At 48.3% G+C, this 15,487-nt stretch overlaps 1 protein-coding gene across 14 annotated transcripts in view; it reads right to left on the bottom strand.

The window, feature by feature from the left end:
- Nucleotides 1–15,487, bottom strand: part of slc5a6a (solute carrier family 5 member 6a) — a 108,598-nt gene that overhangs the window by 58,812 nt on the left and 34,299 nt on the right. For all 14 annotated transcript variants that reach the window (XR_009513012.1, XR_009513011.1, XR_009513013.1 and 11 more), the window contains exons 10-12: nucleotides 7,842–7,954; nucleotides 1,512–1,579; nucleotides 1,337–1,423 (exon numbers count right to left, since the gene is read on the bottom strand). Coding sequence is in view for 7 of the 14 variants with exons in the window: in XM_059974184.1 (XP_059830167.1) it covers nucleotides 1,337–1,423; nucleotides 1,512–1,579; nucleotides 7,842–7,954 (268 nt within the window). In the remaining 7 variants the exon portion in view is untranslated. The remainder of the gene's footprint in view (nucleotides 1–1,336; nucleotides 1,424–1,511; nucleotides 1,580–7,841; nucleotides 7,955–15,487) is intronic.

Raw genomic sequence — 15,487 nt, 5'->3', positions numbered from 1 at the left:
GGTCATCAAAAACAATCTGTTCTGCAATCCTTGCAAATCTGGCACCTCTTTCAATAAATCTGTTTCCACCATACTCTTAAATCATTAACATCTTGCATAACATCCTAACATTCTCCAGGACTTAGCACATCAGATCATTAAACAATTTAACCCATTCAAACCCATCATGACCTTAACACAGTAACTGCTGGAAATACTCAGCACATCAGGCTGTGAAAAGTGGTCATCTTTTTCAGGTTGATTGAATTCTGGTGAAAAGTCTCTCCTCTCAACTTTGAAGAGACAAACAGCGATAGCATAGCAGTTAATGTAATGCTTTACAGTGCCAGTGACCGGTGTTCAATTCTCACCGATGTCTATAAAGAGTTTGTACGTTCTCCCTGTGACTAGGTGAATTTCCTCTGGATGCTCTGGTTTCCTCCCACATTCCAACAACGTATCGCTTAGGGCAGGGATTCCCAATCTGGTATCCATGGAGCCCTTGCTTAATGGCAATATTTTCTCCAAGCAGTGTGCACACGCACATTCTTTTGCTACTAGTGCACAAGGTGTTGTCACCCTCGTTGAGTATATTTCACGACCGTAAACAATCGCATTTCCTTTTCCGGCGTCTGATGCAGACGGTGTTGACAACGTGAAGTTTGCGAAGATTTGTCTGCAGATTTTACAACTGGCTTTTATTGAAGAAATTATTCAGTGTGCACATGTTGTTGTCACTGGGCAAAAAATTGCACAGCACGAGATTTTTCTGCACACTGGTCATTACAAATTAGAGGGAACACTAATTAATGGTATTGATTGGGAACCGCGGGCTAGGGTCAGTGAGCCTTGGACATGTTTTATTGGTGCTGGAAGCATGGCGACACTTGCAGGCTGCCCCCGAACATCCAAACGACACATGCTGCGACGGACACGTGACAAATACAGCAAATCTTTTTCTTTACAAGAAACTTCAGATGGTGTCACTTTGAGCAATAAGCAACCTGCTGGAGGATCTGAGATCTGCTCCCCCTGTTGTCTCTTACTTTCAGCCCTGCTGCAGAGCTTTGATCCGAGACATCGACAATCATTCCTGCCCCACAATTCCCCAGTAGATTGTCTGTTGCTTCTCTCAACTCTCTTTGCTCTAAGGCAGGGGTTCCTAACCTGGGGACCACAGACCCCCTCGGTTAACGATGTTGGTCCATGGCGTAAAATGGTGGGAATCCCTGCTCTATTAGTACAATGTGAACGAGAGGGTACATGATTCTGAAGACTTTGTTAATACCATCACACAACTAGATGAGCTAACAAACTGACACCTTATAAAATTCTGCAAAAAAAGAAAGAAACTCACCATAGAATTAGCCATGGGGAAGAACATTCCCAGGCAGAAAGTGCCAAGTAAGGGGCCGCCAATCATTCCAAATATGCTCAAAGCCGCCTGAGGTTGAAGGAGAAGTGCGGATTAAAAGAAACCAAGCATTGGGAGAACATGGAAATAATGTAACAGAGAGGCTTTCATACAACACCTGCAGCACTGAGCCCATCAGCGATGCGATGTACGACATTCCAAGGCAGAGTATTCCATAACCAAAGGCTGGAAAGACAGAGGAGAATGAACTGTAAGAGGCAAATAAAATAGCCCACCAGCAAAAAGAGTTAAGATGAGATTCTTATCAAGGTTGGCTTTTATATTTTTATTTAGAGATTCAGCACAGGCTCTTTGGGCCCAATGAGCACACACAGCCTAATTACACCCACGTGGCCAACTAACCTGTAGGTTTTGGAATGTGGACAGAAACCAGAGCACATGAAGGAAACCCACTTGGGGAGAACATACCAACTCTTCCTTACAGGCAGCAGCAGAACTGAATCTGTATCACTGGCACTGTAATAGTGTTACTCTAACTGCTATGTTACCATGCCACCCTTATTAGTCACACGTACTTCAAAACAGACAGCAAGGCACGTCGCTTGCATTGGGGACGTGCTCGGGGCAAGGGCTACCACGCCTCCAGCGCCAACACAGCATGCCCTCAAATCACTAACCCTGTCCCAAATGTCCTAGGAACGTGGGAGCACCTGGAAGAGTCCCCACAGTTATGGGGAAGTATGTAAGTATGTACAACCTCCTTACAGACCGCGGTGGGAGTTGAACCCCGATCTTAGAAATGGCACTGTAAAGCACCATGCTAACTGCTATGCTATCATGCCGCAGGTATAGTAGGAATAAAAACTCCCCCAGGGTGTTTGAGAAAACTGCAAATTTGCCCGATAAGTATGAAAGAGGGACAAGAGACTGCAGATGTTGGAAACATGGAACAACAAACAAAATGCAGGAGAAACTCCGAAGTTTCCCTGGCAGGCCCTCTGTGAGCCACATGGAGAGGACATTGATGGGCTCACAGAGTGCATCACTGGCTACATCAACTTCTGTGTGGACTGCAATGTTCCGGCAAGAACTGTCCTTTGTTATTCAAATAACAAGCCATGGGTAACAAAGGACATTAAGGACATCCTAAACGCTAAAAAGAGAGCATTTAGAGATGGAAATAGGGAGGAGCTGAGGACAATACAGAGGGACCTGAAAGCCAAGATCAGGGAGGCTAAAGACAGGTATAGGAGGACGCTTGAGTGCAAACTCCAGCAGAACAATATGAGAGAGGTCTGGAGTGGGATGAGGACCATCACTGGGTTCCAGCAAACCAGCAACAGAGGAGCTGAAGGCAGTGTGGACAGGGCCCATAAACTTAACCTGTTCTTCAACAGATTTGACACTGCGGCCCCTGCCCATCCCCCACGATTTATCTGTTGTCGGCCCCCAACCAACACATACTCCACTCTCCCCTCCTACTCCTCCTCACAGCCCCCCCACACTGCTCTCATGACTACGCCCCTCCCTCACCTGAAACCACCATGGTGGGCTTCACAGCTGAATAGGTGAGAAGACAGTTGAAACGTCTCCACCCAAGCAAGGTTGCAGGCCTGGATGGTTTCAGCCCCAGGGTGCTCAAAGCCTGTGCATGTCTTCAACCTGAGCCTGAGTCTCCAGAGGAAGATGTCCTGCCTCGTTCCTGTACCGAAGACGTCGCGCCCCAGTGGCTCCAATGACTACAGACCGGTGGCATTGACCTCCCACATCATGAAGACTCTGGAGAGACTTGTTCTAGAGCAGCTCCGGCCTACTTAGACCCCCTCCAGTTCACCTATCAGCCCCGACTAGGAGTTGAGGATGCCATCGTCTACCTGCTGAACCGTGTCTACGCCCACCTGGACAAGCCGGCGAGCACTGTGAGGGTCATGTTTTTTGACTTCTCCAGTCCGTTTAACACCATCCACCCTGCTCTGCTGGGTGAGAAGCTGACAGTGATGCAGGTGGATGCTTCCCTGTTGTCATGGATTATTGATTACCTGACTGGCAGACCACAGTACGTGCGCTTGCAACACAGTGTGTCAGACAGAGTGGTCAGCAGCACTGGGGCTCCACAAGGGTCTGTCCTGTCTCCCTTTCTCTTCACCATCTACACCTCGGACTTCAACTACTGCACAGAGTCTTGCCATCTTCAGAAGTTTTCTGATGACTCTGCCATAGTTGGATGCATCAGCAAGGGAGATGAGGCCGAGTACAGGGCTATGGTAGGAAACTTTGTCACATGGTGTGAGTAGAATCATCTGCAGCTTAATGTGAAAAAGACTAAGGAGCTGGTGGTGGACCTGAGGAGGGCTAAGGCACCGGTGACCCCTGTTTCCATCCAGGGGGTCAGTGTGGACATGGTGGAGGATTACAAATACCTGGGGGATATGAACTGACTATAAACTGGACTGGTCAAAGAACACTGAGGCTGTCTACAAGAAGGGTCAGACCCGTCTCTACTTCCTGAGGTGACTGAGGTCCTTCAACATCTGCCGGACGATGCTGAGGATGTTCTGTGAGTCTGTGGTGGCCAGTGCTATTATGTTTGCTGTTGTGTGCTGGGGCAGCAGGCTGAGGGTAGCAGACACCAACAGAATCAACAAACTCATTCGTAAGGCCAGTTATGTTGTGGGGGTGGGACTGGACTCTCTGATGGTGGTGTCTGAAAAGAGGATGCTGTCCAAGTTGCATGCCATCTTGGACAATATCTCCCATCCACTCCATAATGTACTGGTTAGGCACAGGAGTACATTCAGCCAGAGACTCATTCCACCGAGATGTAACACTGAGCGTCATAGGAAGTCATTCCTGCCTGTGGCCATCAAACTTTACAACTCCTCCCTCAGAGTGTCAGACACCCTGAGCCAATAGGCTGGTCCTGGACTTATTTCCACCTGGAATAAGTTACTTATTATTATTTAATTATTTATGGTTTTATATTGCTATATTTCTACACTATTCTTGGTTGGTGCAACTGTAACAAAACCCAAGTTCCCTCAGGATCAATAAAGTATGTCTGTCTGTCTGTCTGTCAAAGGTCAAGAGGCATCTGTTGAACTGTGGACATTTCAAGATCCTGCACGGACAGGATGTGAAGACAGAAGATAGGATATAGAAGCTCGCAAGTAGAAGAGGGGCAGGGATGAGACAGGGAGCAATGTGATTGGTGGATCAAGGATGGGTGAAGAACATCAGGCAGATGGAGCCAGAGAGGGAGGGAAGAGGAGTGGAGATAGGAGACACAGGAAGGTGAATGATAACTGGAGACAGACAATAAAAGGAGGGGAGAGTGAGTGTGGTGACTGCTGTTGGAGGGTGATAGGTAGAAACAAGTCCCATCCTCCTTCCTTCCTCCACCAGTAACTCACCACCTCTAAATTCTAACATAAACATATGGCACAGCAGCATGGTAGCTTAGTGGTTAGTGAAATGCTTTATAGCACCAGAGATCGGGGTTCAATTCCCGCTACTGTCTGTAAGGAGTTTGTACCTTCTCCCTTTGATGACGTGGGTTTCCTCCGGATGATCCAGTTTCCTCCCCTTGTTCCTAAGATGTACAGGTTAGGGTTATTAAGTTGTGTGCATGCTATGTTGGTTCCAGATGTGTGGTGACCCTTGCAGGCTGCCCTAGCACATCCTGAGACTGTGTTAATCAGTGACACAAGCAGCACACTGTACGTTGTGTTGATATACCTGTGACAAATAAAGGTAATCTTTAAAAATCTTCCTCCTATCACCTTCCCTTACACAACAAGGCCCAAGGTATAACTGATAAGCAGGCTGAAGGATTATGGACAGCAACTAGAAGGTGCAGTCATTTCTGCTGTCTTATGCAGAAAGACACATGGTTTGGGTAGAGAGGTGAGGTGGAAATTCCAGAGTGGAAGAATGTGGTTAAAAAAAACCCTTGGTGCTGAAGGGGAACAAGGATGCCAGTAGGGACACAGGGATAAAGTGCTTGAGGAAGGGATATTGAACCAAGGTCCTCTCTAATTGGCACAAAAGATCTCACACACTGGGAAGCACAGGATGGTTTTCCTCCTGCCATGTTTTTAGAATTACCCACAGTCATCATTACAGAGTGTAAATGGACTGCCAGATTTCAAGTGGTATCAATAAAATTGAAAAGAGTGTAGAGAAAATTTACTAAGATGTTGCCGGGACCCGAGGACCTGAGTTATAGGGAAAGGTGGATTAGGTTAGGACTTTATTCCCTGGAGAGTAGGAGAATGAGGGGAGATGTGATAGAGGGATACAAAATTATGAGGGTTATAGATACAGGCGGGCTTTGTTCATAGAGGTTGGCTGAGACTCAAACTAGAGGTCATAGGTCCAGGGCAAAGGGAGAAATATTGAAGGCAAACATGAGGGGGGACTTCTTCACTCAGAGGGATGAGTGTGGAATGAGATGAAGTGGTCAGATGCAGATTCAATTTCAATAGTTAAGAAAAGTTTCAATCAGTACATGGATGGGACAGGTATGGAGGGATATGGTCTGGATTAAGAGCCTATTTCTGTGCTGTATGACTAAATGAAGTTTTAGATACTTCTCATGCCTCCAGTTAAATATTAGCCAGTACAGCATAAGAGGTTATTTCACCCCAAATACTGTTTACAAAGGTTGCTATTGTAAAAGATTTCATAAACCAAAAAACCAAATCACAATAATTTTGAAAGACAACTTTAAGTCTCTCTTATCTCATAAGACTCTTGTATACATTTGTAACCTGCTGCTTGGTGCTTTCAAGATTTAACAGGTAGATGAGGGGGCATTACCACTGCTGTTGCTCAGTTGCATTCCAAAATAGGATTAATTGCATCAAAAGAAATATATCACGAGGTAGAGGCCGATTAAAAATTAATTAAACCAGATTTAGTGATCAAATACTTTAAGAAGCACAACATGAAAGAAGTTACAGAACAAACTGCACACATTTTCCTAAGTCCTGACTGTTAGTGGACCAAAGTTCAAAGTACATTTATGAACAAAGTACACACATATCACCATTTACTACCCTAAAATTAATTTTCTTGCAGGCATTCACAGTTAATTCAAAGAAACAGAATAGAATCAATGAAAAGCTGCACAAAACAAAATGGACAACCAACGTGCAAAAAGTAACAAACTGCAAATACAGAAAGAAAAAAAGAAAACAATAATAAACAAATAAGCAGTAAATATCAAATACAAGCAATAATAAAGAGTGCAACATGCAATTTGGTATCTAAAATTAGCAAATGACAATCCCTGTTGCCTTCATTTCAACTTTTCTGGATTTTGTTCACCCAACAAGCCCATGTGCTCATGAAGCTGCCAAATATCACCATCATGATTATAATTCTCATCCACAGGCTCGCAATATCCAATCCCCAAATCTGGCTTCTTATTCATTCATTGATGAACCACTGGCAGACAAAATCCTAATCCCTGGAATTCCTTCTCCAAACTCCCTTTACTTAAAAGATACAGAAAACTGTGTGTGTTTTTGGGTGCTATGGTAGTGCAGAGATCAGTGTAACACTACTACAGCTTGGGATATCAGAGTTTGGATTCCAATTCCAGTGCCGTTTGTAAGGAGTTTGCACGTTTCTCCCTGTGAACATGTGCCTTTGCTCTGGGTGCTCCAGTTCCTTTATACATTTCAAAGACATATTGGTTAGATCATTATAAATTGTCCTGTGTTTAGGCTAGGGTGAAGAGGAAGGAGTGCAGCTTATTGGACCAGAAGGGCCTGTTCTGTATCTCTAAATTTTAAAAAAATAACTGGGAACTATAGACGAACTATTGACCTGCTCCAACACCATTCTAACCCTTCCTTCTCTCATAGCCCTCAATCCTCCTGTAGTCCATATGCCGATTTAAGAGTCTCTTAAATGTCCCTAATGTATCTGCCTCTACCACCACCTGACAGCACGTTCCACACACCCACCATTCTGTTTAAAAAATAATCTCTCTCTGACATCCTCCCCATACCTTCCTCTGAACACCTTAGAGTTAATGCCCTGGTAAAATATCTCTGGCTAGCCATAGTATCTCTGCCTTCAGTAACTGGTGCAGGGTTAGGGTTAGTAAGTTGAGGGCATGCTACATTGGTGTCAGAAGCTACAATACTTGTAGGGTGACCCCAGCACATCCTCAAACTGTGTTGGTCATTAACACGAACAATGTATTTCACTGTATGTTTCAATATACATAGGACAAATAAAACTAATCTTAAATCTTGTACACCTCTATTCTGTCACTTTGAATCGTCCTCTTCTCCAAAAGGAAGAGCCCAATCAAGCTCAACCAATCTTTTTAAGACATGCTCTCTCATCCCAGTATCAAAGTTCCTCTGCACCCTCTCTAAAGCTTTCACATCCCTCTTAAAATGAGGCGACCAAAATCGAACACCTGATTTTGATACATGGTGTTTAGGCGAGGTTATCTTTCACCAGTACTTACCGAGACACTTGGATATGAGTGTGGCTCGACGCTCAGACATGTCTGGGTAGTGAGGTTTAATAAGGTCGGCCATGGTCACAGCAGCCAGTGAACTGAATGCAGATGATATAGTGCTGAGGGAATAGGCAACAGTTCATCATTAGGGAGAGCCTTTAGTAACATAGCCAATACTAGAGATACTGCAGATGCTGTAAATCCAGAGCAACACATACAAATTGCTGGAGGAGCTCAGGTCAGGCAGCATCTAAGGAAAGTCAATGCGTTGAGCCAAAATATGAAGGCATACCACGCACTTTACTGAATTAAACTGCATTTGCCCTTCCTTGGCCGGAGTTCTACATAACCTTCTTACAGTCAATGACAACAACTATTTTAATGTCATCTCCAAAGTTGTCATAGACACAAGGGATTCTGCAGATGTTGGAAATCTAGAGAAACAAGACACAAAATGCAGGAGAAACTCAACAGGTCAGACAGCATCTACGGAGAAAAATAAACTCTCCTGATGAAGTGTCTCGGCACAAAACATCGACTGTTTATTCCCTTACACAGATGCTGCCTGACCTGCTGAGTTCCTCCAGCATCTTGTGTGTGTTGGTCTGGATTTCCAGCATTTGCTGAATTTCATGCAGGGTGGAAGAGTGACAGGGTAATGCTATATTCATTCATAGGAACGGAAGACAGTAACAAAATTTAACCATGCCAAATTGTGGATGAACTTAAGTTAAGGGGTTGCGGAGAAGGGGAGGTGTAGAGCCACTTTATTAGGTACACCTGCTCATTCATGCAAATATCTAATAGGCCAATCATGTGGCGGCAACTCAATGCATAAAGCATGCAGACATGGTCAAGAGGTTCAGTTGATCAAACAGAATGGCGAAGAAATGTGATCTAAATGACTTTGACCGTGAAAGATTGCTAGTGGTTGAGTATGTCAGAATGATGATCTCCTGGGAATAATCACACACCACAGTTTCTAGAGTGGGGGTTCCCAACCCAGGGTCCATGCATTCATCAGTCAATGGTACAGTCCTTGGCAAAATCAACAGTTAGGAACCCCTGCTTTTAGAGTCTACAGAGAATGACGTGGAAAAACAAAACACATCCAGTGAGCGGTAGTTCTGTGGGTGAAAAAGCCTTGTTACTGATAGGTCAGAGGAGAATGGCCACACTGGATGAAGGTGACACTAATCTAAATAACTACGTGTTACAACGGTGATGTGCAGAAGAGCATCTCTGAACGCACAACACATTGAACACTGAAGTGGATGGGCTACAGCAACGGAAGACTACAGACATGCATTCAGTCAACACATTATTAGGTACAGGAGGTATTTAATAAAGCAGTCACTGAGTGTACACTGTATGTAACAGAAGGCAGATTTCACTCCCTGAAGGTTACTTGTGATAAGTTTTTAATAACAATCCATCATTGTCATTGCTGGCGAGTATTTTGGAGTTATGTGAATATTAACATAATGCTGGCGAGTATTTTGGAGTTATGTTATATTAACTCCAGTAAAAACCAGTCTGCAGTTCTTATTGTAAATTGCAAGCAGGAAATAGAAGTTAAAAGCACATCTTTGGAAATAAACAGGCTGGTCCAAAGATTAAGAGAGATGGTTTGCAAGACAGTGACCAAGAGACATTACTTTGAGGCAATGGGATTGTGTTAATTGGCCAGCATCAAACCAGGGAACATGTCCAAGTTATTTGCACCATTATGACTTGGGTTCAAGCTGGCAGACCAGGCAGATATTGTCATTGAGCAAAGAAACATTGTTACAGATAAAGGCAATCATGTAGCGGTGTGCTACACACAGCGCTAAAATAACAACACTGAGTCAGTAAATTGCAATTAAAGAAGATTTTATTCGAACTTCACAGCCTTGCTTTAAAGCCTCACTCATCCCGCCGCCCCCGGGGGCGGATGCTGTAAGGGGCACGTACTCACAGTCCCCCGCAGGCTTTTCCCTTTGTTGGTGAAGCAGACCTGGCCTTTGTGCCGGCGCGCTGGCTATTTGTGAGCCGGTTCGAGTGCGCTAGGAAGTGGGTCGCCACATAACCCCCCCCCCCCCACCAGAACCAGCGATACACCCCCCAATGTCCACAGTCTGGGCCGGGCCCTGTTTGGGAGGTCGGCCTCTGCGCTGCGGTGCCGGAAACTCGACCGGTTGCGCCGTCCACATGGGCTGGTTTGAGTCGGCCCACCGTGAAAACCTCCTCTTTCCCCCAAATGTCCAGTACGAACGTGGACCTGTTGTTCCTGAGCACCATAAACGGCCCCTCGTAGGACCGTTGCAGCGGTGGCCGATGCCCGCCCCTTCGTACAAACACAAACTTACAGTTCTGCAGGTCTTTGGGTACGCAGGTCGGGTTCTGCCCATGCTGCGAAGTGGGTATGGGGGCCAGGTTGCCGAGCCTCTAGCGTAGTCTGCCCAGGACTGCTGCAGGTTCTTCGTCGTGCCCCCTTGGGGCTGGTATGAACTCCCCGGGGATGACCAGGGGCGCGCCGTACACCAACTCGGCTGACGAGGTGTGCAGATCGCCTTTGGGCGCCGTGCGGATGCCGAGTAGGACCCAGGGAAGCTCGTCCACCCAGTTGGCTCCTCGCAGGCGGGCCATGAGGGCCGACTTTAGGTGACGGCGGAAACGCACCACCAGCCCGTTCGACTGTGGGTGGTAGGCAGTGGTGTGGTGCAGCTGTGTCCCCAAAAGGCTGGCCACAGCTGACCACAGGCTGGAGGTGAACTGGGCACTTCTGTCGGAGGTAATGTGGGCCAGTACACCAAAGCGGGACACCCAGGTGACGATCAGTGCCCGGGCGCAAGATTCGGAAGTGGTGTCAGTGAGTGGGACCGCCTCTGGCCATCTTGTGAAGCGATCCATGATAGTCAGGAGGTGCCGCGCTCCGCGCAACACTGACAGGGGACCCATGATATCCACATGAATGTGGTTGAAACGCCGGTGGGTGGGGTGGAACTGCTGCGGCAGAGCTTTGGTGTGCCGCTGCACCTTGGCTGTCTGGCAGCGCATGCACGTTCTGGCCCATTCACTGACCTGCTTGCGGAGTCCTTGCCAAACAAACCTGCTGGCGACCATCCGGACGATTGTCCAGATGGAGGGGTGCACCAAGTTATGAATGGAGTTGAAAACACGTCGCCACCAAGGTGCCGGGACGATGGGTTGGGGCTGGCCGGTGGCGACGTCACAGAGTAGGGTCCTCTCACCTGGGCCTACAGGGAAGTCCTGGAGCTGCAAACCGGAGACTGCGGTTCTGTAACTCGGGATCTCTTCGTCTGCCTGCTGTGCCTCTGCCAGCGCCTCAAAGTCTACCCCTTGGGAAAGGGCATGAATGTTAGGGCGAGAGAGCGCATCCGCCACGACATTGTCCTTACCCAAGACGTGCCGGAATCCGTCGTGTATTCAGAGATGTAGGACAGATGGCGCTGCTGGCGGGACGACCAGGGATCAGACACCTTCGTGAACGTAAAGGTAAGCGGTTTGTGGTCTGTGAACGCGGTGAAGGGCCGACCTTCTAAGAATTACCTGAAGTGCCGGATTGCCAGGTATAGCACCAACAGTTCCCAGTCAAATGCACTGTATTTGAGCTTGGGTGGCCGTAGGTGTCTGCTGAAAAACGCCAGGGGTTGCCAGCGACCTGCGATGAGTTGCTCCAGTACCCCACCGACTGCCGTGTTAGATGCGTCCACTGTGAGGGTGGTAGGGACGTCCATTCTGGGGTGCACTAGCATCGCGGCGTTTGCCAAGGCTTCTTTCGTTTTAATGAAAGCGGCAGCGGACTCCTCGTCCCAGGTAATGTCCTTGCCTGGACCCGACATCAGGGCGAACAGGGGGCGCATGATCCGGGCAGCTGAAGGGAGGAAGCGGTGGTAGAAATTTACCATACCTATGAATTCCTGAAGGCCTTTGATCATGGTGGGTCGGGGGAAATGGTGGACCGCGTCTACCTTAGCGGGCAGAGGGGTTGCCCCATCTTTAGTAATCCTGTGGCCCAGGAAGTCAATGGTGTCGAGCCCAAACTGGCATTTGGCCGGGTTGATTGTTAGGCCGTATTCACTCAGTCGGGCACAGAGTTGACGGAGATAGGACAGATGCTCCTGACAACTGCTGCTGGATATGAGGATGTCGTCCAAATAGATGAATACAAAGTCCAGGTCGTGTCCCACCACATCCATTAACCGCTGGAACATCTGTGCGGCATTCTTCAGGCCGAACGGCATGCGGAGGAACTCGAAAAGGCTGAACGGGGTGATGAGAGCCGTTTTGGGGACGTCGTCCGGATACATCGGGATTTGATGGTATCCTCGGACGAGGTCTACCTTGGAGAAGATCAGTGCGCCGTGCAGGTTTACTGCAAGGTCCTGAATGTGCGGCACAGGGTAGCGGTCCGGTGTGGTAGCCTCGTTCAGCCTACGGTAGTTGCCACACGGTCTCCAGCCCCCTGTCGCTTTGGGCACCATGTGCAGGGGGGAGGCCAATGGGCTGTCGGACCGCCGGATGATCCCCAATTCCTCCATCCTCTTGAACTCCTCCTTTGCCAGTCGGAGCTTGTCCGGGGGAAGCCTTCAAGCACGGGCATGGAGGGGTGGCCCCTGGGTTGGGATGTGGTGCTGTTCGCCGTGTCGGGGCATGGCTGCCGTGAACTGCGGTGCCAGAACCGATGGGAAATCCGCCAGGACTCTGGTGAAGTCGTTGTCGGCCAGCATGATGAAGTCCAGGTGTGGGGCTGGCAACTGGGCTTCTCCCAGGGAGAACGTCTGAAAGGTCTCGGCGTGGACCAGCCTCTGCCTCAGCAGGTCGACCAGTAGGCTGTGAGCCCGCAAAAAATCCGCACCCAGAAGCAGTTGGGCTACGGCGGCCAGTGTGAAGTCCCGCGTGAACCGGCTGGAGCCGAACTGTAGCTGCACCATACGGGTGCCGTAGGTCCTTACCGTGCTGCCATTCACGGCCCTCGGGGGGGGGTCCCGGTGCCCTGTTGTGGGTGTTGTAACTCGTCGGAGGTAAGACGCTGATCTCGGCACCGGTGTCGACCAAAACACGGCTTCCCGACCTCTTGTCCCACACATACAGGAGGCTATCCCGATGGCCAGCCGCCATAGCCATCAGCGGCGGCTGGCCCTGGCGTTTCCCAGGAACTGGCAGGGCGGGTGACAACGGCGGGCTTCTGCGCCCCACCGCTGGTGGTAGAAACACCATTGTTCGTTGGGCTCCCCATCCCTGCCTCTGGGGTTAGCAGTCTCTGCGGCCAGGCCTGGACTGGTTTGCTGCTGGGAGCGTGGCCTGGTGATCTGTGCGACGGACGCCCCATTCACCTTCTTGGCGTTCCACAGTAAGTCCGCCCAGGCTGCCACCTTCCGGGGGTTGCTGAAATCCATGTCGGACAGCAGCAGGCGTATGTCCTCGGGCAGCTGCTCCAGGAATGCCTGCTCAAACATGAGACAAGGTTTGTGTCCGCCGGCCAGAGACAACATCTCATTCATTAAAGCCGATGGAGGTCTGTCTCCCTAGTCATCCAGGTGCAGTAAACAGGCGGCCCGCTCGCACCGTGAGAGTCCGAAAGTCCTGAGGAGCAGGGCTTTGAATTCCGTGTACTTGCCGTCCGCTGGGGGAGACTGTACGAACTCCGCAACCTGGGCCGCTGTGTCCTGGTCGAGGGAGCTCACCACGTAGTAGTAACGTGTGTCCTCTTGAGGCTATCTGCCGAACGTGGAATTGGGCTTCTGCTTGCTGGAACCAGAGGTGAGGTCGCAGCTTCCAGAAGCTTGGCAGTTTTAATGAAACCGCATGAACAGATGCGGCGTCGGTCACCTCCAGTCCAAAAATCGTTTGGACCGTCGGGGTCACCAATTGTAGCGGTGTGCTACACGCAGTGCTGAAATAACGACACGGAGTCGGTAAACTGCAGTTAAAGAAGATTTTATTCGAACTTCACAGCCTTGCTTTAAAGCCTCACTCATCCCGCCGCCCCCGGGGGCGGATGCTGTAAGGGGCACGTACTCACAAACCCCCGCAGGCTTTTCCCTTTGTTGGTGAAGCAGACCTGGCCTTTGTGCTGGCGCGCTGGCTATTTGTGAGCCGGTTCGAGTGCGCTAGGAAGTGGGTCGCCACAATCACGTTTTTGTTTACTCAGGATATTTGTGTACTCAGAGACAGTCCTGACAACATTAATTTTGGGTGTCTGGCTGTGTCTTCAGAAGCTTTTAGACAGTGCGTCAATTAGTTTATTACATGTTGTTTATTGTTCCAAATTAGTCAGTTCTCAACAGCATCTCCTCAGAAAGAATTTCCAACCTCAGTCAACTTGGGCTTAGAATCGGGAGTTCTCTATTTTTTTAGCTTCTTGTTGGGACAGACAGACACAACGTATGCAAGAAAATCAAGGACAAATGATAAAAATGCTAAGGTTGATTATTTCGGTCTGGGTCACAGTATCTGCCGACTGTGGTATTTCAGTAACACTAGCAACAATTCATAAACAGAGAGCAAATTCAGAAATCAGAGATGCAAAGGGACTTGAGAGACCACGTGCAGGATTCCCTGAAAGTTAATTTGCAGGTTGAATCAATGGTAAGGACAGCAAATGCAATGTTAACATTCATTTTGAAAGTACTAGGATATAAGAGCAAGGATGTAATGCTAACGTTTTAAAAAATACTGGTCAAACTACACTTTGGAGTACCGTGAGCAGTTTTGCATCCCTTATTTTAACAGTATTTCCAGTAAGATGGCAGCATGTTTGATCACAAAGGCTCTTACAGGGTCAACCAAAGGTGTTGCTTTTCCTGTGATCACAAGACCCTGTTGAACTTTGTTAACGTGGAATCCTGCAAGTCCGATCCTCTGATTTGTTGGCGGAAGCCGGGGAAGCTGCGTGGCCTCATTTGTAGCAAGGTTTAGGCATCAAGTGGTGGAGCTCTCTATTTTCAGCCGTCCAGGAGACAGGCATTGGAGTCCGTGCGCTCCACTGAAGGCGTGCGGTGTGGTGTCGCCTCTCCAGTCTTTGCTGGGCAGAAGATATATTGTATTCAACTGCAGACTGCTGCACCATTCATGGACTCCAGGACTATGTTTTTTTGTGCAACTGTTGGTACTGTGTTTTGCATCCTGGCCCCAGAAAAGTGCTGCTTAGTTTGGCTGTATTCATGTATGGTTGAATGACGATTAAACTTGAACTTGCCGGCATTGGAGAGTGTCCAGAGCAGATTCACAAGAATGATCTTGGGAATGAAAAGGTTAAAGTATGAGGAGTGTTTGATGGCTCTGGACCTGTACTCACTGGAGTTTAGAAGAATGAGGAGGGATCTCACTGAAACTTATCGGATAATGAAAAGCCCTTAGAGATGGAGAGAATGCTTCCAATAGTAGGAGAGTCGAGCAGCAGAGGGCACAGACTCAGAATAGAAGGACGTCCATTTAGAACAGAGATGACTAGGGATTTCTTTAACCAGAGGGTGGTGGGCAAATCTGTGGAATTCATTGACACGAATGGCTGCGGATGCAAAGTCACTGGGTATATTTAAAACAGAGGCTGATAGGTTCTTGATTAGTTAGGTTATCAAATGTTATGGGGAGAAGTCAGACGAATTGGGATTGAGAGGGATAATACACCAGCCATGATGAAA

The sequence above is a fragment of the Hypanus sabinus genome, chromosome 7, assembly GCF_030144855.1.
Source record: "Hypanus sabinus isolate sHypSab1 chromosome 7, sHypSab1.hap1, whole genome shotgun sequence".
Taxonomy (NCBI): Eukaryota; Metazoa; Chordata; class Chondrichthyes; order Myliobatiformes; family Dasyatidae; genus Hypanus; species Hypanus sabinus.
The sequence above is the reverse complement of the archived record's forward strand: the minus strand, read 5'-3'. Positions and strand labels throughout refer to the sequence as shown.